This window comes from Tinamus guttatus, unplaced genomic scaffold (assembly GCF_059628265.1).
Source record: "Tinamus guttatus ecotype Peru unplaced genomic scaffold, ASM5962826v1 Tinamus_guttatus_pri_ptg000480l, whole genome shotgun sequence".
In the NCBI taxonomy this organism is placed as follows: Eukaryota; Metazoa; Chordata; class Aves; order Tinamiformes; family Tinamidae; genus Tinamus; species Tinamus guttatus.
The window spans coordinates 969739-994997 of NW_028289014.1; the positions used below are offsets into that span (position 1 = coordinate 969739).

The window sequence follows — 25259 nt, forward strand, 5'->3', positions numbered from 1 at the left end:
TTATTTAAAATTATTCCTAAAAAGTAATCTAAGGAGAGTGACTCTAGAATTTCCTGTATCACTTATGAGCTTTGCCGCTTGGTAGATATAAACTGTTTTACCCATTTTTCTAATTTCTCAGCAGAATTAAATAATACTAATAAATAAAACTTTAATGCACCTTTTATTAGATACAACTACACTAACAAAATCGGTCCCTTTAATATTTTAGGAAGTTTTCTTAACAATTTCTAACTGGTTTCCTATCATCTTAACGAAAATATTTAGTAGCAATGCATAACGTGTAAAGCAACAGTCAATAAAAGAGTATTAATCCTCAGAATCACTGGAGTTAAATGAAAAGATGAATGATTTAACCCTCGAATGTGGTATCACGGTGGCTGCAGACGGACCTTGGGTGTCCCTGAGGCTCTGCACGAGCGCTACCAGGGACCAGCAGGTCCCTGCCCAGTCGTACAGGTACCCGGCGGGAAGGGATCCGAGTCTCCACACGTCTGCTCTAGGGATGCCTGAAACAAAAACAGCCGTAACTGCAAAGGCAAAGTCAAAACTGTGACCAGCGATGCCGCCTGAATGAGCAGGGAAGGTCACCCCATGAGTGGGACTTTGCACAAGTCCTGTAATTCCACCTTGGCAAACTGTGATGGTGTGAAGAGGCTTATTTTAATGGTTAATTATGTGAAATACTTTCTTTTTATTATAGTTACAGGTTGACCTTTATTGACTGAAAAAGATCCCATTTTAGGATTCCCTTATCTGTGATTTAATCTATTGGGAGGCCAAAGATAGTTTCTGAAGTAAGCACCTTAAAAGCTGGAAGTTGCCAGTGACACTGTTTCACTGATGAGCTGTGTCTGGTAACCTCACAACTAGTCTAGGATATTTACCAGTTATACAGTCCAGCAGCCCCTCTGCTTGAACCTGCACAGATGCAGCAGTTGGATCAAAGCAGTAAATCTTCTGAATCAAATTGTCATCGAGTTTCTGCAACACACAGAACAGAGAGAGTCAGATAGCAGTGGAGAAAAAAATGGAGTATTACAGAATTAAAGATGGCTAAGTCAAGCAAATAGCATATCTGTAGGTAGTACTTGCAGAAAAGTAGAAAAAATGGGATATTGAATGGATGAGGTCTGCAAGAATGGAAAAATATATAGTATTCATTTATATTTAATTTGGAAGGATATTCTCCCAACAGAATAGTTTAGAAGTTAGCTACAAATCATTATGTTTATTTGTAGCTTAGGCAGATACACAGTAACTATAGACTTATGCCTGGTTTATGGATTCATTTACCATATATAACAGCTCCTTAACACCATGTGTCAATGGATATAATCTTTCCAAATTCATTTATCCAATTCATTTCAGATCCCCATGTACAACTCTATTTGTAATGCAATTTTTTAAAATGACTTTATCTGGTCATTACTTACACATGGACATATCTACAGTGTTCACTTGTCCATTTTCCACTCTTTAAATAAATAAAAAAAAAATATCTGGCTTATTAAACTGGCCAGCCCTTTTTGTGTGACACACATCAAATTATTTCACTGCCTATCCACCCTTGGCAAATTCCATTACATCTTCTTGGGGAAAGAAGAAGGGGAAAAAAATGCCTCAACATTTCAAATTCTCACCAGTATACACTGACTCCAGTTCTCAATCTTCTCTGAGCCCTTCCACTTTGGATAGAAAAGCAACAGCACAGCCTTTACTATGCTGTGTACCAGAGCTGGAGGTTCTACATAGCTCTTTATCTCAGCAAAGTCCTCAGCTTTAAGTTTCTGGATACACTCACGCAGGTCCTGCAGCATGAACCGGTGGAAAAGAATCCCTGCATGCCTCAAACTTGCCACGTTTTCTGCCTCTGGAATTACAAGTCAACCTTTCAAGAAGCTGCTTATAAATATCTACTACTCAAGACATGCTACTGACTGAAAGGCCCTGCCCTCTCTATAATTAACTCTTTTTACTTCTTGACTAAGTGGCTGTTTTTTACACAGCCCAAGTATTTTATGAAACATTTTGAAATGCAGATGTGTTTGAGAAAATTACACTCGCTGTAACATAAATGTGTTGATAACAAAGAATATTTCAAAGGAATTGTATAGCTGCCATAAGTATTATGAATCTATATGTTCCTGGGCCTGCTCTGGTCTTCAGAAAACTGCAGCCACTGAGGGAGTAATTACTACAACTTCCCCCAGTGCAAGTAAGACATCTCCTCCATTCTGCCTAGCTGTACTCTGCTGAGTACTTACGCTTGCTCAGTACAGTTTACATGGATTAAAGGTTTCTATTTGTCTTTTCACATTGGTATGAGTGATACTGCAGATGTGGTTTTCCTGAGACACATTGATTTCATACCCACAAAAGAGAAGTTTAGCTTTGTATGCACAATACCCAGTATATAGATTGGTTCCATTTCCCCTGAACACATCTTCAGTATCTCTGAGCAGGCAGCTTGGACAATCTTCAGCATTTTCTGCAGGTCTTTGTGCTCATGGGGTAGTAATCCTTGGTGATGTCCCATACTGAGGTCTAATGCCCCGAGAGCTTGTCCTGATAGATCCCGGAGAGGTACTGCAAAGTGGTATTCTCCATAGAGATAGGTGCCAACGACCTGTGAAGTGTCTGTGCATTTAAACAGGTAATCTCTAAAAAGAGAATAAGGAGAAAAACATGTTCTACTTTTTATAACTCCACTTCTGTACTTCTGTAGTGCGTTCTAGCAAGAAACCATTTCTTGTTGTTGAAACAAAGGTATTATATTATTAAATTTATTTTCTTGCAGCTTAATTATGAACAGATGTAAGTGTCATTCAGATGACATACAGAAAGGGAAAAATAGCATTTTGGAACAATAATGCTTACCCAGAAAATCGCTAAAAATCGTAAGAGTTTAACAAACTCATATTAAGTTGTAGTCTTGCTTTAAAAACAGCTTCCTGTTTATAACCATGTTGACATTTGTTCTATAGAGTTTTTAAGAAGTAAAAACTTCTGCTGGAACAACAAATGACTCTTCAACAAGTTTGACAACACTGATGATATGTTAAAGAGAAGTCTGTGAGGTTCTTGTCAGTTGAAGGAAACAGTTGAAGGAAATGAGACTAATATAGCCAGGAAAAAAAAAAAAAAAAGACAGATTAATCTAAAGAGCAAAATGCTACAGTATAGGCTCTGATCCTGTAAACCTTTCACAACAAGCATAGAGTTTGCTTGGCAGCTCATCTGGTAAGCATTATTAGAAGCTAAGTTTTTACAGTCCGGGCTGTCCTATGTCAGTATGGCATGCACACACACGAGATGCCAGGATAGTAGGAGAGCTATAGGCAAACACCCTTGTAGACTTGCATTCCCATTGGTTTTATGTAATGTGTACCATGTCTGATGCAGACTAGAGTGTAGGACCAGAAATAATCAGTTAGAGTGCCAGAACTCACCTTAAAAGGTTCTCTTTTCTGAGGAGAAGAGTAGAAGAGGTATGGATTTCTCTTTGCCCTGTATGATCTGCAGTGATCATCTTCCGCAGAGCATAGTCACATGTCTGTTAGAGAGACAGGGAAGTTTAGCTTCATTCCTGAAAGGAAAAACCATTCTGAAGCCAGGAGAGAAAGGAAGCTTTATTTCTCAAAGAAAGGCTCCCACTCACATTCAAGTGAGGATGATTTATAGATGGATGATTTATAGATATCTCCCAACAATGTCTGGTTTTATTCCCAGAGTATTTTCCTCAAGATTCATGAAGAATGTGCCCTGGAGCTCCCTCAGCCAGACTATTTATTTCAATACCAGGTTCCCATACTGAGGAACACCCACAGATTAGTGAAGAGGTTTCCTGTGGAACCTTCTTTTTCATGTCCTTTTACAGACCTTTTCTCATGTCATGTTCATTTTAGCATACCTCGACATGTGAAAAGCACCGGGGGGAGCAAAAGACCTGGCTATCTGGCAGTGCAAAGCCTGGAAGGACGAAAGAACGCTGCCAACATAAACCCGGCTTATCAGAGGAAGCAGATGAATTATGGTTGCAGAAGATGTCATGCAGACTTTTCAGTGACACAGGATCAGTCCTAAATACTGCATACACTGGCTTTTCCTCTTAACTCACTTTTATGTGAACTGAAAACTTCCCAAACCCCAAATGCCTGCTGAAAAATTGCAATATGATCTGCAGGGAAGTGGGCTGCCCTTACAAGCTGCCTGGTTGGGAGCAACCATTTCCGGAGTTGTATTTACACCTTGGTTGATAACATTGGTTCAGAACAAGGAGCTAGGATGTTCTTTTTTTTTTTTCATGCCATAATTTGGGCACCCATAGAATCTCCACAAAGAGCAGCTCCCTTTGTGGAAGGCCGAATTAGCAGAGCTTTAGTAGGGAGTTGGCAAGCTGGTTATCCAGCTGCTGTGTGTGTTTTTGGGTAGGTATATAGTTTTGCTTTGTTAGCTGTTACGCAGACATAAGTACTGAAGCAGCAGAATATTCCCTTGCCCCATTGAGAAAGGACTACTGCAGGAGAACTGCTGATATGTTTTACACAGGAGGATGACAAGAAGGAAGAGGGTCTCCTTTAAAGAGGGAACCTTCCCTCTCTACTTGCACTGCCCTTTTGCTACATAACCAGGCATAAGAATCTCAGGCAGGTTTCCATTTTGATGAAAAAGCCACTAAGAAATGATAGGCAGATAGAAATGGCAGATCATCACCCAAGTAGCTCCATCAGACCCCAACAAGTACAGTCATTTTCACTGCACTGCCCTGCATACCTTATCTTGGCCAGGCTCCACAAAATATGTAATGACAGTGTGGATGTTGGATGTTCTTGAATACAACCAGTCCAGAGCAGTGAGCATCTCTTGCAGAATGTTTTCCCGTGTGCAGACATGGTGGTAGGCATTGCTGAATGCATGAGAAACTCCCTGTGAAAGCAGAATCCTTCAAATGAGCCAGACATTTCCATATGACTTGGGGATGGAGCTGGGGAAACATTCATGCCTCAAAATGAGGTAAATCGGTATTAACAATTTAATGAGAACTTGCAATGCTGAAAAGCCACAATGAGATGTCCCTTATTAAATAAGGCTCTAAGGCTCCAGAACACCCTGGTCATACCCAAGTATGAAAATAGATAAAGTTGTTTTTTAGTGGAAAGTGCAAAGTTCTTTGCTAATGTTGGCTTACTGCGCTCCCTGCTGCTCAGATGAGGCATTCGCGATGAGGCTGATCCTAAAGAGCATCCCAAAGAAATCCAAACAGCCATCGTTTATAAGCAGCCCATTGTGTGACATGTGCAAGTTCATGAAACTTTATGGAAACAAACACAAATTTTAGGTCCAGAGCTTCTGTAAGTGAATGCTACTATCTTTGGGCCTTGCACAAACCCGCAATTCATTTACTAGTCAGATCAGAAGAAGTTTAAATAAATTATTGACAAGGTGACACCTGAAATTCGATTAAGGTGGTAATAAGTAAGACACTAATAGGATGTTCTGCTCCTACCAGTTTCACCATGAGCTGTAAAAAGGGGCCCACACTTCCATTCTAGATGTACATCTTCATCTACTCAGAGCAAGTCTGGAAAATTCACATGGTCCTTAGACAGTTTTTTGAAGTCTTCTCATAAGCTGCCTTCTCATGATGCTTACCTGATAGAAACTGATCTCATGGGTCAGAAAAATATTTTTCTCACACTCATCCCAAAGTGTATCAAGTCCTAGAATTCCGAAGACTCTCCAGCGAGCATCTTGCAATGGCAGTACCAGGAATGAACCTCTTCTCTCTTCCACTGGGCGGTCATAGTTCCAGAAGTGGATGTTCCCATGGAGCTGAACTCTTGGAACGTGGATTGGCTTCCCTTCTTCGACAGCTGCAAAGCTAAAAAAATAACTTATGAAGATTGTGGGAGTAGTGGGAAATTCTTAGGAGATAAAAAGAGCAACTTTGAACTTTCCTCGCTTTAGGATTCCGAGAAGGAAGGTGTTAGCTCCTTACTCTGGCCACACCTAGCACACTGCAGCTATTCCATCTCAAAGTCAGAGGCAATAAATAAGGCCTTTTTCATCCTCAAGTCATTATAAAAACATCAAGTAATGAGCGTAATGAAAAGGAATTCAGAGGTGAATAGCAGTTACATTTAATAGATTAGAAGAGGCAAGATTTAAAGGAAGAGACAAATGTGTCTATCTTGCAGAAACAACAGGTAAAGAGGCAGGAAGGCTGTTTACACCGTAAACATTAGCAAAAAAAAGACATTGTTCTCAAAAAATATTCAGTGGATGTAAATGGTTGTAATAGAATTAATTTTAAAAGAGTAAAATGTAGGCTGACTATAACAGACGTTTGCTAAAGGATGAGACTTATTAGACTGTGAGCTAATTTCCCCAAGGAGTGAGATCCCAAACAAAGCAGTTATAAGTAGACCGTGTAAAGTATAATAATGTATATGATAATGACTCACTCCATCACAGTGGTCCCTGAGGGAAGTTCTTCTGTGGAGTCAACCTGCATTTCTAGTGCACCCCAAACCACTGCTTGGCACCCTTACACTCCACGTGTTTTTCTGAGAAAAAAAGGAACAGTCCTTGGAGCTTTCCTTACCTCACTCCTTTCATGTCTCTGTAAAGTATCTGGTTTAGGACATATGGGGCATCATCTGCAGTACATGCCACATAGCGTAGGAGAATCCGTCCTCGCTCTGGTGAGATCTGGTTCTCTTCCAAAAGGGCAATATATGCACTGATCTTCTTGCTATCCCCATGGGCTTCGGCATCCTAGCAACCAAATGTTTCCCATTACATTATGTGCATTAGCCATTGGCCATTACGCTTATTTCAGGCACTTATCACTTGTCTCATTTATGCTGATCTGCTGTTCTAGGTCACTGATTTTGTATGTCATGCACCAACTGCATGACACATATATGGCTATGATGTGATTGCATCTGACCTCAACACACTGCTATAAACAAAAACACCCCATGTTTTGATTGACAGGGAGAACAGATTTCATTTTTGTTACTGCTAGTGGAAGGCCAGTTCATATAAAAATAATTTCGATTATAACCTGTGTCTAAACAAAACTCCTATTGATTTAATCTCCCCTGGGGGATTCTTCTGAAAAAATGAGACAAACAAGTGCCAGAGTTATTGCCTTTACAGATCTGGACAATATTATAGGAATGCTTCAATTACTATAGTACTGAAAAGGGGGAGAAGTTTTGCTCCTGCAGTTTAACTGTCAGGACAAATATCTAAAGTTGCATCTGGAAGGAAAAAGTGAAACTATTCCCACTACAAGTTATTCATCTTTGTCACAGACTGAGGCTCCTCCACTTTCTCTCAGAAGCTCTACAGCAAAAACAGTGGATTTCCACATTGAAACTAATCAGGTCTCCAAAATGTGAGTCAGTAGGTATTCATGAAAGGTTTTCTGTGTTGGCAAAGCACGAACAAGAATTTCTGTATCTTAGATCTGACTTGTGATTCTTTGTGTTTTTAACGACTGGCTCTCCTGAACATGAGCTAAGTGGAGAAAAGCGCAAGGAAATCCAGCCTTAGACCAACTCCTCATGATATTTGGCAGTTCCACTCAATTGAAGACAGTGTCACTATCCATGATGGAAAAGACTCTCATGCTCCATGACGTGCATACCTGAGAGAGGACTTTAAACACTGCTCTGTAAACTGGTTCCAAGCTTGCTCCGCTGGTCTCAGCTGCTTGCTGGATGCTGTGCAGCCATTTCCTCCTGGCCGAGTGTTGCAGATACTCCATGTGACTTCGTTCCACACTCGTGCTCAGGAACTCCACCAAGTTATCAATGACTTCATCCTCATCCCCACTTAACTCAGAAACCACTAATTCAAGGTAAGTCTGGAACGTCCGTGGGGACAGTTTTCCCATTCTGCTAGGCTGTGGGTAGCTTAAGCAAAGGTGCTTCTTTGCTAGTAGAAGAAACAGAAAATAGAACAGGGATAATCTAAATCATCTCTATTCAACTTATACTATATTTTGCTTTTTATTCAAACTGGCTTCAAGTGGAGTGCTCCACCCCTCATTCTGGGTTTCTTCCAGCTATCTCCTAAATTTAGGTTGTCATCATGACAGGTAATCTCTAGCTTCAAGACTGGATACACTTTCCTTTAGATGAGGACTTCCAAACTAACCATATTTTTTAATTACTCTGAGTGTCTGTGATGCATTATTGAAATAACATTTATACGGTGCTGGATCTCATAAATGAAGATCAAAGAAAATGAAAGCTTCACTGAAGACATGCAATAGATGGGACAACGGTGTTTTAGAACCACCAGGAGATGTGAATGTGGAGCAAAAAGATCACGAACACCTGAACAAGAGCTACCAAAAGTGGCTGGATTTAGAAGATTTAATCTGTTTGAAAAATGTCTAAAGCACCACAGAGCCTGCTAGCCCACAGGGGAATGAAGGAGTAAGGATCACTGCATGGAGGCTACTCTTTCCCATTTGCAAAGGCCAGAGGAGTAAACCCATGTTGTATTTCATAACCCAGGGAATGAAGCTGGGGTGATCCAAGTATGGCAAAAAAAGCTGTAGGAAAAAGGGTTGAGGGAGTTTCCTTTCCCTTGGAGAAAAGAGGAATGCAGCAAGGCTCTAATTGTGATTATCAAAAATTGCTTTTCTGCACTACTCGCCCTAGTTCACAAAATTCCAGTTTTCCCAAAGGTCCTGAAGACAAACAGGGTCCTCCTAGCCTTGGAATCCTAACAGGCTGAGCAACAGAATGTACCTTCTATGCACAGGTTATTATTTAAATCAGCAGCCAGTCCAACTGGAGATTTTTTGCATTGTTTGCCCCCCATTACAAGTGTTATAAGATCTGATTCTGTTCCTTCCCATGCTGCAGATCTGAACTCACGGGGGTGCTCTTGTACAGTCTTTGGAAGTCGCGGGTCAGCTTCCTGTCTTTGGAAACCTGGGATTCATGGAGTATTCTGCCCAGAGCTGTACTTGCCTCATCATGCCCCTGGCAGTTCCTCTTCTGAACACTGCAACGACTAACACTTTGATTTTTTTTTTCTGCATCCTGATTTCAAGACCTGCTGGACTCAGAGGAATAAAGAAAAGAGAACTATTTGTCCATCTGCTTCCTACTAGCAAACCAGCAATCACTGCTGTATAGGTAGAAGTGTGAAGTTTGCTGCTCAGCAGGGAGTATTTGTGATCAATACATAGAAGAGTCTATGATGAACAGACTGTTAGAAAATGCTCTGGTTAATGATGCACAAGAACAGGCAGGAAGCTGCCTGATGTCCTAACTGCCTCTTGGTGCAAAAAAGAAAAAAAGACACATTTTACAGGGGCTGAGAGTTTTCTCTTTCCCCCTCAGAATTCAGTGAGGATTTTATCATTGATTTTAGCTGTAGCAGTAGCTTTGGTGTATAATAGTGACTGATAGAGGTGTATAATAGCCCCACTGATTCTGGAGCTGACTGTTATTGCCGTCTTATTCTGCTAATCATCTGAAGAATGTTACAAATTCTTTAATGTCATTTCTGATTTTCTGACAAAACCAGGATGGTGACTTTTCTGATGATACACAATTATTTGGATTTGACCTCCCCTTTTCCCTGCCTTTGAAGAAAGAGATGAAGAAAGAAATACACAAGAAGTTGCACTTTTTTTTCCCTTCAACCCCAGTGTTTTTTCATCAAAAGTTAAAAAAAAGTCTTCCAAAATGATTTGTTTTGGATCAAATGACATTTTAATTAAAAGATTACATGACCAAAGTATGCCTACCAGTTCTAAGAGGACACCCAAAGGTGCAGAAAAGGGCTCCCTATGGTCATCCAGGAATCTGGCCCATAGCACTGCCAGACCCATCAAGGCTTTGTCTGTAACACCGAATCCAGCCATGGTCCCCAGGCCACTGGGAGTCCTCGTGCACGAGCGGCACAAGCTGCTCCTGGAGCTGAGAAGGGAAAGAACTGCTACCTGTCTGCACCATCCTTACAACCATGGTGGTATCTTACTGACAATGCCAGTAGATTTGTCCATTATCTGGGGGGATGTATGAAGTTTGGGCAAGGACTTGAGATGCAGCAGGATAATGCCAGCTTATATAGCAGGGTGCAAGAAGAGGTAGAGCTGGTGCTAGTTCTCCAGTTAGATAAAAATAGGTTTGCCCCTTACAAGAGAAAATCTTTCTCCCTGGGAGACTCTTGAAGGAGCTGGCAGCACCTGGCAGGGTCAGTGCCTTCATTAGTGTGCAACGTAATGAGTGATTTCACCCAACTATATGTGTGTTATTACATTTCTCATTTACAAAGAAAATCAAATATTTCAATCCACTTTTCATTCCATGCTGTTACCCAGGAGAAATGAAATGTCTGCGAGCTCTTCCTTCCAATCTTGTTCTATGATTTCTTTAAGAGATTAGGTTGTGGCTGCGAGAAATAGTTTCATGTTCCTTGTATGTAGTATTGATTTTGCTATACCATTTTTTCTATTTATATGTCCTTTAGTTTATGAGGCTCTCAGGGAAAGGACTCCGTCCTTCCGTGTTTCTGTGCTGCATTCAGACATACTGTGAGCACAGCAGAGCTACAAACTGCCCAGCTTTTGTGGCTGTACAGCCTGGAGACAAGTGACTGTGGCATGCCAGCAGCCCCCCACTCCTCCAGCTGCCTCAAGCAGGCTGTGAAGGGACGAGATTCAGGTGGTTGCCAAAAAGAGACATTTCCAGCAACTCATGGCAGAGTGAGGAACACAGAGCTATGCAAACCTGAAGCACTGGGAAGCAGGGGCTATCAAGGGTAGCCATGCGTAGTTCAGGCTTGCCCCCCAAATCTCAGATGAATAAACTTACTCTCTCCACCCAAGCACAGATACAGACATGTTCTTAATTGCTAATACAATATTTCAGAGCACATAATGCCTATATGTTAATATGCATGAGGCTGCCAGACAGGTCTAGGTGAACCTGCTGCTCTTCTGCCTGACCCAAGTCTACCTTGTCAAGGACCAAATTTCTTAAGTTTACTGAGAGAAATGAACTAGCTGAGAAATGAAACTCAAAGTTGCTACTAATTGATGAGACCTGTGCAACTCTGGATTACTAAGGCCATTTGAGACCATAAGGAGAGCTGGTGCTCTCTCCTACCAGAAGCATTCCTGCAAATATTTCACTAAAAGGTAATTTATTAAAAATACCTATATAACACAGGGTAGACCAAAAGTGCAAAACACGTTTTTTTTTTCACTGTCATATTACAGATCCTTAATGCTTATTAAAGCCGAAATAATTTTTCAACATGTCACAATGTCATGAAAGCACTTGACTGCCTCTCTGACTGGGAAGCTGACTCTCACATCACTCTTTCACAGAAGGAGAGGATGGAGCCATGTATTAACAAGTAAGTCTAAATAATTGTTCCTTTTCATTTTACACATCATACCTTGTATACTATTTATGGTTATGCTTGCAAAACCAAAAAATTTCTGATGCTTGCTCACAACTTCATTAGTACTGTCACTGAATGCTTGAAGGACTAATGTGTTGACATTGTTCCTCTCTCACAGCAAAGCTGTTTTCTTACCATTCCTCAAGGCTTTTTTTTCCATTCCTTCTTTGAATGTGCTTAGAACAGCATCTACCTCTTTCAGATCCAGAAACCCAGATGCATTGCTGTCCCACTTTTCAAAGAGCGCTTCCAAAAGCAGTTTCCGTCGGGCCAAGAGAGAGCTGCGGTGAACCTAGAACAGAGAGTATAGAACAGAGAGTAATTCCAGGACACTGATGCTCAGATTCTACACAATTATGCAAACTGCAGTACCAGGCTGATCACACAATCCCCATTGGCCAGGACAGTTCCATAAATACACAACTCAGACCTGGGGATGAATCATTAAACCTAGGAGATACTTGAAAACACTAAACACAGTTGACAGGTTAGTTTTACCAGGCAGAATCAGCAGTGCAGAGGGTCATTTTCCAGTAAACAAATGAAGCCTGTGCTAGATCTAAGTTGAGATTAACTCAGATAAGTGGCAGTTTCCCAGAATAAAAACATCTTCCCAGACAAAAACAACCAGAGCCTTGTTAGTAACACCCAAAGATTTGATAGCTTGTATTTCTGTGCATTGCTGTTTTGTCAGTGCTGCGCTCAAGCGTGTGGGCTCCAAGAAATATGTTCTTTAGAACCCGGATTTGCACAGCACACAGTGGTAAATGGCTTGGAGTGGAATTCTCTCAAAGGCCAAAATAGTGGCAGTGTGTATTGTGTTCAGCATGGAGACAGCAGAGCCGTCAGATCCAATATCTCATCCAAATTAGGTCAGCAGCACAAAGGGAAACTAGCAAGCAGTCTGAGGAAAATGCAGCTGGAGAGGTTTCTATGGGCAGATCCACCAATAAATATATCTATACTCTAAAATATGGGCATTCTGATGCTGTGCATAAGGATATTGCTGAAGGGGAATATATTTATTCAACAGATGGCAGCTGCTCCTTCAGCTTAAACATAAAGATGCATGTACCCATTCATACACACCCACGTACACATGCAAAGCAAGCACACTTATTTAAAACCCTGCCCAAAACATCCACAAACTCGTATGTACAAGCCAGTGCAGTAGGTCAGACATCAGGTTCTTGACTGTTGGAGAGGTGAATAAGCAGAACAGAATGTTTTGAGCTCTTTCATATCTAAATATCCACCTGCTGTCTCACTGAGTCCAGGTCTGAAGCAGGCAGACAACCTGTCACAGCATTTGTCTGTCCTCACTTCTCAAGCTAAGGGCTAAGGTAGGGGAATCCATATGAAAGTGAAAGGGTAAAAGAATTTAAGATTGGAAGCCAATAGTTCTGCCAGTATGGGATTAAGAATTGACTTTGCAAGTGTCTCATATGTTTGGACATGGGATTGGCAAAACTCATCAATATTTACCTTCTTTAGTTGTTCAATTTTTTCTTCTTCTGTCTGTTTGTATTCTTCTTGGATAAAGGCAATAAGACTCTTCACAGTAGGCAGCGAAGTGCCTCTACCAACAAATGTCTCCATGAGCTGGACAAACTGCGGCAGGTTGAGGGAGCTTTCATCAAAAACACTCCTGATCTGAGGAGCACCACAGCTCTGAATCTCTACCATGATGGGACGCAAGTCTGAAAGGCAGGAAGCACAGTGTGTTGCTGGAAGCTAAATGCTCCCTAAATACAGGCAAATGAGAGATATTGAGGAATCCAGCACTTCTTATCCAGTGAAACAATCACTGAATATAAATCAACGCCATGCTGACTAAAGGCCTGAATCTGTTTATACTTTCTTACAGTATCTCTTCAGTCTAGCATGGGTACAATCGTACAACCAAGTTACATCGCTGCAAGTAGGTGAGCTGAAATCACAGTTATACTAAAGGTTGTTTTCTGAGACACGAACTGTTCTCTTGACCTTGAAGTCAGCTTCAGGATCAGTGTTTGTATTCTCCCTAAACTTCTAGCTCACAGCAGTAACAGCCTGTGTAACTGCAGTAACTGCCTGTCACTATATGTCCAAGTGACCTAATACCTGGAAATCTAGAGTTCTCACAGTTCCAGTCCTCTGTTATTCTCTTTCCATAGCTGCTATACCTGAAACTTAGGTCAGAGGTCAGAAGGTCACCTGATGAAAGATAAAACATACTGTGTAAATATATAAGGTTTTTAAAAAGATTTTTAAAGATTTTGAAAAAGCCTGTTAAATACATATCCAAACACAGTCTAAAGCAGACGAAAAGAGCCGACACAAGTAGTCACCTGACCATGGCATCCCATCTATCAATTGCTTTGTTTTTTCAAATTCCTCGCTAAGTTTGGTCTGAGAATCTTCTCTGGGTGACAGTGCTGGACCTGCAATTTTAAAAGGAAATCTTCTGTAAACCAGGGCTTAAAATATACCTCTATGTCTCTAGAGTTATCAATAGTTATTTATTTTTACTGTTTGGAATATTGCTTCTTGAAACTTACCTGGTGACAGTTATATTTTTTAGACCCTACTACAAACATCTGTTTTAGCAATAGCAATAAGATGCCATTCTTTTCCAATGTAGGTTCAAGATGAATAATAAGTTAGTGCTCCGTACTGGAAGCTAGGCACACAAAACAATTCCAGATGCGAGTGGGCTATATTGTCAGCTTCATAGCCCTACACAAGCTAAGATTGCCACTAGACTGGAGTGCAGTGTAGACCCAGCTCTTGCAGTGTTTTAAGCTGTGAGATGCAAAATGATGCATTCCCAGACCACTAGTGAGCACTTTGTCCTTCAACTATGTTTAAGAAAGCACCTTGTATGAAACACACAGTTACACAGCCACAGCCTTCCTAGAACAAGGGCCTTTGTATGTAATTGAAAGTATAATGTTCCTTTGGAAACCCGGTGAGATAAAAGGTTCCTGCTATATGATTTCAGAATGTATCTCCCTATGGACTGTCATATTCTAATAATTATTAAAAGCTATTTCTATATTTAACATGCTCCTGCTCTGTCTTGCAGTCATAATATTCCAGAGTGGAAGCAGAATATAAAGTTTCTCCTATTATAAAAGCACTGCTGCTTCAAAAAGTCCCTGCTTGATTTAAAGAGCCTGATCAGTGCCTTGAATACAGATTACCACCAAAGTGACTCACCTGCTGTCCTGAGAGAGGAAAATGTTCTGAAATCCTGACAGGAAACACCATGCTCAGGAGATAACAAAGCTTATGCTCTTTCCTACTCAAAAATTACTCACATGCTCGCAGTGGTTTTGAAATGGATTAAAAGATGAAGATTGCAGATGTGCAGAAGTGCAGATGAAGATTGGCTACAACAAAGCAGGATGTTTTACCTTTATCCCGGTCTTGCAAAAGGTCTTCAGCCTGCACTCTTGTCTCTGAGCTTGCCTGTCTTCCAAACTGGTGGTCATGTTGGTTAGAAAAACTCTCTTTTGTTGCACAAGTTTCTTCCTCAGCGACAGCTCCTTCTTCCAAAACCATTCTTGTAGCTTCAGGTGCTGGTCCTGGAATTGTTTCAGTCGGCTCTGCAATCCAGTTGTCCTCCTCCTGTCTAACCTGCCCTTCTTTGCCAGGTTCTCTATCCAAGATCGTATGGTCTTCTCCCATATTGGTTTCTGGAACTGACTCTCTACCCAGGCTAAATTCTCCTTCCTTCATCTGTTTTTCAGATCCAGTCTCTTCATCTCTAGTGACACCATCTCCAGTAAAGGCTGATCTTGGGAAGGATTCCCCCTGATTGTCTACACTTGCAGATTCAGCTTGTGTTTCAGGTCTGGTGTCTCCACCAGATTTCTCACCAAGGATTGTATCTCCATCCAAATCACTAGATTCTAAATGAGTGCTTTTCACCGTTGACAAACCATCTTCACTTTCTTCTCTTACCTCTGTATCACTTGATTCCGTTTTCAGAAGCACACCTGATGCTTGGTTTTCTTCCTTAGAAATCCCTCTAGCCTCAGCTTCGCTCATGTTTGTTTGTTCATAAAGATCTTCTCTGACTGTAGTGCTCATTCCATTGGTATCTTGTCTATCATCAGCCACCGGTTCAGACACTAAAATCTGTCCCTCCGAAATTTCTGTCTGAGATAGTTCAGACTTTTCACTGAGTTCCTCAAAAACTTCTTGGTCATCAAGGCATCCCCACAAATCTGCAAGCTCAATCTCTTGCAGCTCAACTATTGGCCCTAATATAGAAAAAAAAGGGTTGATAAATTGATAGTTTGCATTTGTTTTGTGTTCAAACAAGAAGAAAAAAAAAGAAGAAAGGCATTCCCAAACAAATATATTCCACTAAAAAGTACTCGCTGCAAATATGCATACTCTGAAACTCAAAATGTTGGAACAGTATTTTTACCTGCATATACTTACATCGTCTTGGGTTACAGAATCTCCTCTTGGCAATCACAGGGCTTCTGTCATAGAACTCTTCCAATAGGGCAAGTACTATTTGCCTATTTAGGAGACCAACCTAGACAAAAAAAAAAAAAAAAAAAGAAAAAAAATACAATTTTTGCTTGCAGCTTTTTTTTTCTCTAGTTCTTGTTGCTTACATCAACATTTGCTGCACCGTAGTCTGTAGTATTCAATCTGCAGAAGCTAAGAATTACCTCTGGCTGGAATTTACCATTAGCAAAACATCAGCAAAAATTTCAAAGTAGACAATTTATTTCATAGGGAGAAAGATTACTTTTCTGGGCTTAGCTGGAATTCCTTATTCATATTATTCTGCAGGCATATCCTATTGCCTGCTCTGGACAAATTACACTTAGGTGATTGTGACCAATACTGCTAAATGAATTCTTCATGTGAAGATCAAAGTAAGAGCATTTCACACTTTCAGGATGTATACTGATTGCCTAGCTGTACTATGGAGGAATTTTCATTTATTAGTGACTGTGCCTGTGCTTTGGTGTTGTGCCCCCATCATTTCCTTTGTGGCATTACGTATTGGCAACTGCTGTGAAAATAATTAAATAAAAAATTTAAACTATTATGACAACCCCTTAATTTCCACTTAAAATTCATGTGCATTTGACCACAGAGGTGACAGAAGTATCAGTTGTTCCAGTGCAGAGGAACATGCAGAGTTTATTAAGTCCTTGTTGCTCAGAGTGAGCGTACGAAGACAATGAAACCAGGAAAGGACAAAGATGGGCCATTTCCAGTCAGGATATAATGAGTTAAAAAGCAAATAAAATCTAAACAATTGTAATGTCCCTATTTTTTGATGAATTCCTGTTGTCATGGTTTCAGGCCTGCCACCTTTATAATTTCCCTCCTATTAGCTGAAATATAATAGCTCATTAGAGAACAAATTTATTTAAGTTCATTACTTGTAGCAAGCACTTTTCAGTTTGAATTACTGACTTCTTTTTGCCAATTTGCTCTTGGAGTAAAAATTGCAGAATGTAAATTCACCAAATTTTTAATTTTATGCAAACATTTTCCTGCCCTTAGACTAAAAAAATAAATAGAGAAGTTTGCTGCTGTATTCTGGAAATTAGCTCAAGATGGCTCTGCTGTTTATAATTGAATATTGTAAGTACTGAGATCAGTGTGAGAGCAGACAGTCTGAACACAACACATGAGTTACGGGTAAAGTGCCACCCAAGGGGACTAATACTGAAAATTAAGAAAATTAATATCTCGCATTTTCTGTTACTGTGGCATCTCTCCTCTAAAGTGAATTGAAACCTTTTACAAATTCTGAGGAAATGAACAGAACTGAAATGTAAACAGCCGCTAAGTCCAGTTTTTGTCTTTCAGATGCATTTAATCTAATTCCTGATAGTAAAAAAAAAATCCTGGAAATTACTGCTGAGTTGCATTCACATGTGGGTTTGGAACAACAAATATCATCACATAATTCTGTCCCTAAGCTTACAAGACACAAGCCATAATTCCAAGTATCTTCATCTTCTTGACATTAATGTACAAATACCCTATAATATCCCATATAAACATTTATTTATGCTGTTTATTTTTCCATTAAATATCTCAGATCTAATTCTGCATCTGTTTAACAGAAACACAAACACAGAACTGTCATGGTAAGTTTTTAAGTGTTAGCAGATCACTGTCTAATATTTGGATTCTTCTTTGAGTATTTCCATTACACACACATTACATCCACACTTAATTTTCCCAGCTGTTGTTTGTCATAATCATCTTCTGGTTGCCTTGAAGTTGCCAGCACTAATGCCAAGCTTTATTTTATTAAAAAAGTAAACAAATGCAGTATTATTAAAAATAAAATAAAGTATGTTATTCTTGTCTTCAGATACTTCTTGTCATGTTAAAATAATACACTCTGGGGGATTTAGATAACTCAGATTCTATGAAGATATTTTCTTGGTTGAGACAAAGTCATTTTATTTTTCTATATTGCTAAAAATTGTTAAGAATAGAAATTACTGAGTACACATTAGGAGCAGATATTTCATCTCATTTTAACGTTTATGATTTATATATATTTGCTGTCCTACCAGAGATCTCTTTATTATTTCACGGCACTTTTTCTTACAGCTTAATTTGGGAGGAAGGTGTCACAGTAAAGCCAACTATAGAAGGAGGAGCTTTGTGACAGGAAACCATTTTCAACCCAGTTTTACTACCTTGTGAGATCTTAAACTCAGCAGAAAAGGTCACGTTTCTTTGTACTTCGTGTATGACTTGGGAGGCTGACGAAAGATCGCACTGACTTTTCTTCTTTGCAGGACAAGTACAGCATCCACTATAAATAACAGCAGGCCATCTGTGTTTGCACAGCGACTCAAAACTTGCCCTCCCTTTTAACTGATGCCAACTGCAGGAGCTAGAGAGCTGAAACACGTTGACCTAATTTCCTTGTCACATAGATATTGGCAGGTGATGATCCCTAGCTGTTTTCAGCAACGTTCTGTGATCTATGAGTAATTCCTTTAGGGGCACTGACTATAACAGACTGTCATCGTTTGATCAGTGACAGGTCAGTGTTTAACTGCTTGCTTGTTTTTTTGGAAACAGGACATGTATATCTTGACCACCACAACATCCTTGCTGGTGTCCATGATGGGATGAATAGACACCCATAAAAGGTCACAAAAAGGCAAACTTTGTTCTTGTACTGCAAAGTTTCTCAGAACTACATTATTTTGAAAACTAATCCCTGGGTTGATTCAGGTGCATTTTAAGATCCTGGGCCTAAAATGTCCCTGAAAACGAAAGCAGATGGTGTTATAATGTCAAAAGAAACTGTATGTGACAGATACTAGGACAGACAAGGATGTTAAAATTAAAAGAGCCATCTCCTTTTCGGGCTTTAAAATAGTGATTCTATTTTTTTCTTATCTTGGAATGTAACTGCTTTACTATATAATTCAGGCTGTTGTTGCTGAGCTGCCATTCTTTTGGATCCACACATTTAAAATCATAATAATGATCATGTGGCTACCTTCTAATCTGACTGTAATTTAAACACTGCTTTCTCAGCTCCCTGGCCCTAATTGCAAATCACTGAGAGAGCCAGCCACACTCACCATGCAGACTGGAATAACTGCCTGCCACCAAACGAATGTAAATTAGAACTGAAACAACTGCTTTGCTGTGCTTTGAAAATGAATATTACAGGTAATGGATCACATTCAAATGGTAGAAGTCTTTGGGTTAGTTTGTATCTAACCCGGAGACCAGAAGAAGATCAGATCAAGTTTAAAAGAAGTACATGAGTCACATTAGAGCTTTACAAAATAAATTTGTGAGAGTAAGTCTACCTCAGAGGCTAAAAACAGTACTATGATCATTTTTTTTCTGCGTAGTGGTGACATCTGTGCTGATAGCTGCTCACTCTTGTGTGCTAGAATTTTTGGCTCTCTGCCTTTGAGATTCCACTGGGATTAGTAGCATGGAGATGGTGATTACTGCCACAGAACTAATAGGAAGAAAGTAACATTAAAACATGAAAAAGAAAGAGGGGCAGCTTTCAAAATTGCAAAGACAGGACTCTGCTTTACATATTACACTAACTGGGACAAGCCATCATAGCTCTTCTCGATGGGGCAATAGGAAAATTAAATGTCTTCTGACTGAGAAATAGACACATTTCTTTCCTCATCTCTGAAATAACAACCTGTCCGCCATTCTCTAAAACATAGTATTGGTGTTGAAATGTGCTCTGTAATCCCATTCTCTTAGAAGTAATGACATTATTAGCATGACATTGTAGAGCACAGTTCATTCATTCTGGGTAGGCGTGCTATAAACATTACTAGGGGAGTGATGAATGGAATATATAATATATGTAGCGAGCAAACTGCAAGATTATGTCAACTGTTTGCTGTGCAGTAGCCAGCAACTGGCTAACTGAGGCTACTTGTGAAAAAGCTGTACTTTTTGGATGAAGCCCAAGGTTTTGGCAATAACTTATGCCATTGATTCTTCAGCTCCTACTATTTACTGCTTTTCTAATAACTCTAATTTTTTTTTTAATGGGGATGTAGGGATATTCAGAGGACAACAGATAGAGTTGCTGAAAACCACATTATGGCTCTTAGGTTTCATTTGCAGCTCTGTAACTGACTCACTGTATTTTAATTTGCAGCTATAAACTGCAGCTGATGTTCACAGTACTTACCAGAGAGAGGCTGTAGAGCTTAGATTATTTTTGCATTCTAATTTTAAAGTGTTCTGCTATTTTTTGATTAAAGGACCACAGGTATACAAATTAATGCAACATAAATGATTTAATATATATTATTACTATAGTAATGTGCACATTTGTTAAGGTCAACCTCTGTAAGATTATCTTTGTTGAAATATGGCTGCATAGAAAAGCTAGCACCCAAATCCTGAAAGTGCTGTGGGAACAGGTAATGCCCAGAAATAGTAATGTCCATGGTTATTTTCTTCTCCAAAATCATGAGACACCAACTCCAGTTCACTTCTCTGGGTCATTCAGTTTCCAACTAGCCATCAGGTTTAGGCTATTGATTATTTCTCTGTCTAAGCATGAACCATGAATTTGAACAAAATGCATCATCAGCCATCTAAACAATGCTGAGTAAGCAAAAAGAGCATACCTGGAGTTTATAAAGCACAAACAGAAAGCAATGATCCACAGAAATATCAAATTCACTATGTGGAAATCAGGTTGAGAGCTGCTTTGCCTACCTTCCCATAGTCACAAGCTAGGAAGAGGTCAGTAAACATTTGCCTCCACATATCGTGTCTTATTGCTTCTCGGAAGTCGCCCGCGCACTGGCAGAGATGCTTCAGCAGCTCTTGGAACATGTCACTTGTAAAGTCTTCAATGGTGGAAAGGACATACTGTGGAGAGAAAGAAGCAGTGTGTATGGTTAGCTGCAAATATTTTCATCCTTCTTTGAACACTTAACGTGCAAAGAAATGTATTGGAATTTCTCTTGCTCTTTAGACTGCAAACTAGGTGCATGGATGCTACACTGCCTATTTTCTTCTTTCTTTCAGAAGCAGTAACATTCTCCAAAAAAAAAAAAAAAAAAAAAAAAAAGCCTGGGAAATTGCTGTGCTAGGCAGTGAATAAATGTGTATTAAACAGTCCCTTTCCAGGCCCAGAGGTTAGTTGTTCAGTGGCTCAGATGCTGCACCAGAGTCCCTCCTGTGAAACGTCACTACCTAGGATAGGTTATCTCAGGTCTCGCATACAAGTTCTCTGTGGTTTTCTGCAGCATCTGATATTCTTGATTTTACTCTCAATGTAACATCTTGAACAAATGGTTTTCGTAGAACTGACAGTCACTCAGCACTCTAAGGCCACAAAATGACCACTGCCCACAATTGCAGTGTTGAATGAACTGGTCTGGATACAATAATAAAAAAATAAAAGAACCTTTTGAAAATGAGTATGCTGTCACTTAAGTCCTCTGACAGTGGGAATACTACTGAATCGAGATTTATTTTAAGTCTTAGTCTTGGAGACACTTCAACACTTTGGATTTATAGCCACATGGTTTTTATGAGCAAAAGCAATATGGTTCTAAAAATGTGGTGTGCATGACATAAATAATAATGGCCCTCAGAACAAACCACAATCCCAAAGCCTGTGCTGAATTATTACAGCAGGTTTCTGGAGCCCATACAGTTAAAAGGAGGAATTTGCAAAACATAGAATGTTTCCCATTATCCCATTTTTAGAATACTGAGAGCTAGAGAACCACTGCTAACATAAGTGCTAGTGCATCTTGAACTTGTTGAAAATGTTGCATAGGGATTAACTAACTGAAATATTAATGTATACTATTATTAATGTCTATATTGCATAATTTCCAAATATATGGGACAACTGGGGAGGAGGAAGAATGAAAACAAGCAGTCACTGGCCTGAAGGTATCTTGTGGAAAAGAATAATTCCTAAAGCAATGTGAGCTTTTCTGCATTTCAGTATAAAAAGAAAGGATGTAGGAGGGTTGGGGAGAGGATGGCAGATCAGGCTGTACATGAATCTACTGGCTTTTCAGAGCTCTTACAACCCGGGGCCCTGTGAGAGAGAAACCTTGAAGATGACAGCAGTCGGGAGGAGGCACATTGGACAAGCAGCTTGTTATTTTTATGTCATTTTGATGACACATACAAAGGCTTGTATGTTAATATTGATGTCTAACAGCTCCACAGAAATTTTAGAAGTGTAGGCTCGCTTATGTGGGCAGGAGGAACTGTTGCGGGGTCATAAGGTTTTCTTAGCTGACGTAAAGCACTACAGTGTGTAAAGTACTGCACACATGATAAGCAAACATGTATTTATTACTAAGCAAGAGTCTCACTGCAGTCAGGAAACACACATCAACAACAGCAATAGGTCAGCTGGACTTTTTTCTTTCTACTGATCTCATTATAAAAGGAAGAAGCCACATGCAATCCTGAAAAATAATCTAATTTTTAAAGCATGAGGGTGTTTTGGGCCCTTGAGGTGCTACAAAGAGCCAAATGTCCCTTGGTATCAAAGGCTATGTGTGAGACTACTAGAAATTGTGAAATTCCTGTGAAATAAACTCTAAAGGACTGGTCTTTGAGATCTAAACTGTTTTAATAAAAAGGACTCCACCAGCTTGTCACTGAGGACGTTCGGATACAACGACCAACATCCCCTGTTTCGCTTGCCCAGAAAAAAAAACGTGTGTGAGGTCTTTCTACTGAGTTTCTAAGAGCCATTAAGTAACCCAAAGTTGTACTGAATTCGAGGAAGAATGAAAAAAATAAAGCCATTTAATTTTAAGGTCCATTAAAAAGCAATGATTTCCACATGTGAAAGGGCCTAGATCAGTGTGGAGAAAGATCATTTCTTTTTCTTCTTTTTGGTTTGTATCATCAGTGATACAAACTGATGAACGAAGTTCGTTGAAGCTGAGGATTAGCAATAACACTGCCCTGACAGGGAGGTCTGTGATTATGGAATAGTTTCTCAAGGGAAGTGATGAAAGCCTCATCACTTGATTAGTTTAAAACTGAACTGGAAAAAGCATCAGAGAATATATTCTGAGAACAATTTTGCATTGGTTGGTAAACTTACAGCTTGACATTCCAGGTCCTTGCATTTCTGAACCTTCTTCTCATATCTTTTAATTGAGTTAAAACATAGAGTACACAAAGTATATTTTAATACATTCTTCTAATGCTAATGTGGTATAAACTCATCCAGTGCTTATACATGTAGTATAGAGGTTATGGATTGATGCTTCATTTCAGTCACAAAAGCAATTCTCCAGGCTCCCATTATCTACAATAGGTTCCTTAATTAAATGCAGTTATCCTGAGGTTAAATTTAAAAATATCTAATTTCATGCTTAAAAAAAAAAATCTTCAACAAGTTATCAAAAAAAATGCATCTCTGTGCAAAACACTGAATGTGTGAGTCTCCTGAGAGTGAAGAAGGCACAAAAATCACACATGGCTGCTTGAAATTAGTCTCTGCACAGATGCTTTATGCTCTGTTTTTAATTATCATAACAGCACCCACTAGCACTGCTGCAGTTGAGGGTCTGCCGTTATTTCTATTCTAAACATTCTCTTTCACAGGTTTAATAACCCAGCCATAAAATTTAGCTCTGTTGTAGGTAGAAACAGTTGGCAAAGACGTGGCCTGCAGAGTCTTACAGTAAATTTGGTTTGAACTGATTTGGTTGTTTCCAAATTGATGAAGAGCAGAGCAATGGGGTGAAATTTCCAACTACTCTTCTTGATTTTTGAGGATTAAAAACATATTTCTTATGTTTCTTAATGATGGCTTTTGATTTTAAAACTGCATTTTTTTTTCAGCCTGATTTTGTTCTTCATGCAGTGGTGATCCCATTTGTTGCAGTTTGGTTGTGGTTCAGACCAGTAACAGTTCAGGACAGAAATGGCGCAGTTCTTCATACCACTTAGTCATATTAAGTTTTTTCATGGATTAGAGAATTTCAGTAGGAATAACAATACTTCAGGGATAGTATTAATTACCTCAGAGTAATGGTTATACTAGGACACTGGATCTCCCATGCACGACCAATGCAGCATCTGAATCCACCAGTGATGCAAGCGTTTTCTCCCTGCATTTTATCAGACATGGAGCCCTTTTGCAATCTAAACAGCGACTAGTGGGGTGCTCTAAAAATCACTGCTTTTGGAATATCTCCTCAGAGAGCAGCACAGGCTGCAGGAGGAGCAAAATATTCCCTCTTGCAGGCCTGAGTGAAAGCACTGTGACTGTGCAGGATGGATATACAGATGACAATATCATGAAATGCCCTAAAACAAGCAATTACCTGGAATGCTGGAGAAGAAAGAAGTCTTTCACTTACTCATGTTAGCTGTTCCTAGGGAAATGCTACTACTTTTTGATAAACATCACATTTGCAATCAGATACTTCTGCTACTTTTCTCACCTCGGTGAATTCATCTATGTTTACTTTTTTTTCCAATGTGTCTATGATTTCCAGCTTCCTGTCATAGATTGCTAGCAGAAAATGAAGGGATACTGTTTAGAAAACAACCAGCTGTGGTTTTGCATGTTGTACACATTTTTTGCTCAGTGTATGTTACATTAGATTTCTTCTCATATTGGATTAAATTTATTGAGGCTATCCTGTATCACTTCAACAAACAGCTGCCTTAAAATTTGGAGGACAGGGATTTTTCTTTGCAGCAGTAGAATCTGGAAATTATAATAATTTTCCCAAATAGGTCTGTAGAAATATTCTGGCTAAGATATTCAAAACTATCTTTTGGCCAATTTCTGTGCTGCTTGTACTGCTATCGAGGAATTGAGAAGATACGTCAAATATCTACACAGATTTCTCTATGCATGCTATTTTTGTTGGGATTATTTCTCGGTTATTAATTTTACAGTATATTAGGAATGAAAACTCACTACACTAAGAAATAGAGCAAAGCTATCAGTGAAATATGGCATAAAGCACCTGCAGCACCTACAGAGCAAATGTCAGGGCAGAAACTTCCCCTGGACTTTCATGTACCTGTGCCTCCTGGAAAGACTCAAGAGCTGCAGCCACCACACCAGAAGCACAAAGGCTGTGGCTGGCATTTGCATAACATGCTACCAATCTAGGAGGGTTACTTAGAGGAACAGTTCTCTAATATAGAAAGGGCTGAGCAAAGGCAAGCTCTAGACAAGGTTATTTCAGCAGCAAGCAGCAATACAGTCTGGAGATGCCCTGCTTATCTCTCATCCTGCAAAGGCAGATCTGTTATTATTGATGATTATTATACGTTATCTATGTAAAGGGCTGGCAGCAGGC

The 25259-nt window shown here is 39.6% G+C and overlaps 1 protein-coding gene across 1 annotated transcript in view; it reads right to left on the reverse strand.

Moving 5' to 3' along the window:
* Positions 1-309: 309 nt before the first annotated feature.
* The window catches only part of EFCAB5 (EF-hand calcium binding domain 5), a 32982-nt gene continuing 8032 nt past the window's right edge, over positions 310-25259 (reverse strand). The window contains exons 5-23 of the mRNA XM_088533116.1: positions 24387-24457; positions 20662-20817; positions 15883-15982; positions 15432-15698; positions 15312-15344; positions 14847-14975; positions 13779-13871; positions 13552-13644; positions 12934-13148; positions 11584-11740; positions 7661-7950; positions 6608-6780; positions 5656-5884; positions 4777-4929; positions 3453-3556; positions 2410-2663; positions 1644-1873; positions 888-984; positions 310-509 (exon numbers count right to left, since the gene is read on the reverse strand). Coding sequence (XP_088389242.1) covers positions 310-509; positions 888-984; positions 1644-1873; positions 2410-2663; positions 3453-3556; positions 4777-4929; positions 5656-5884; positions 6608-6780; positions 7661-7950; positions 11584-11740; positions 12934-13148; positions 13552-13644; positions 13779-13871; positions 14847-14975; positions 15312-15344; positions 15432-15698; positions 15883-15982; positions 20662-20817; positions 24387-24457 — 3044 coding nt within the window. The remainder of the gene's footprint in view (positions 510-887; positions 985-1643; positions 1874-2409; positions 2664-3452; positions 3557-4776; positions 4930-5655; positions 5885-6607; positions 6781-7660; positions 7951-11583; positions 11741-12933; positions 13149-13551; positions 13645-13778; positions 13872-14846; positions 14976-15311; positions 15345-15431; positions 15699-15882; positions 15983-20661; positions 20818-24386; positions 24458-25259) is intronic.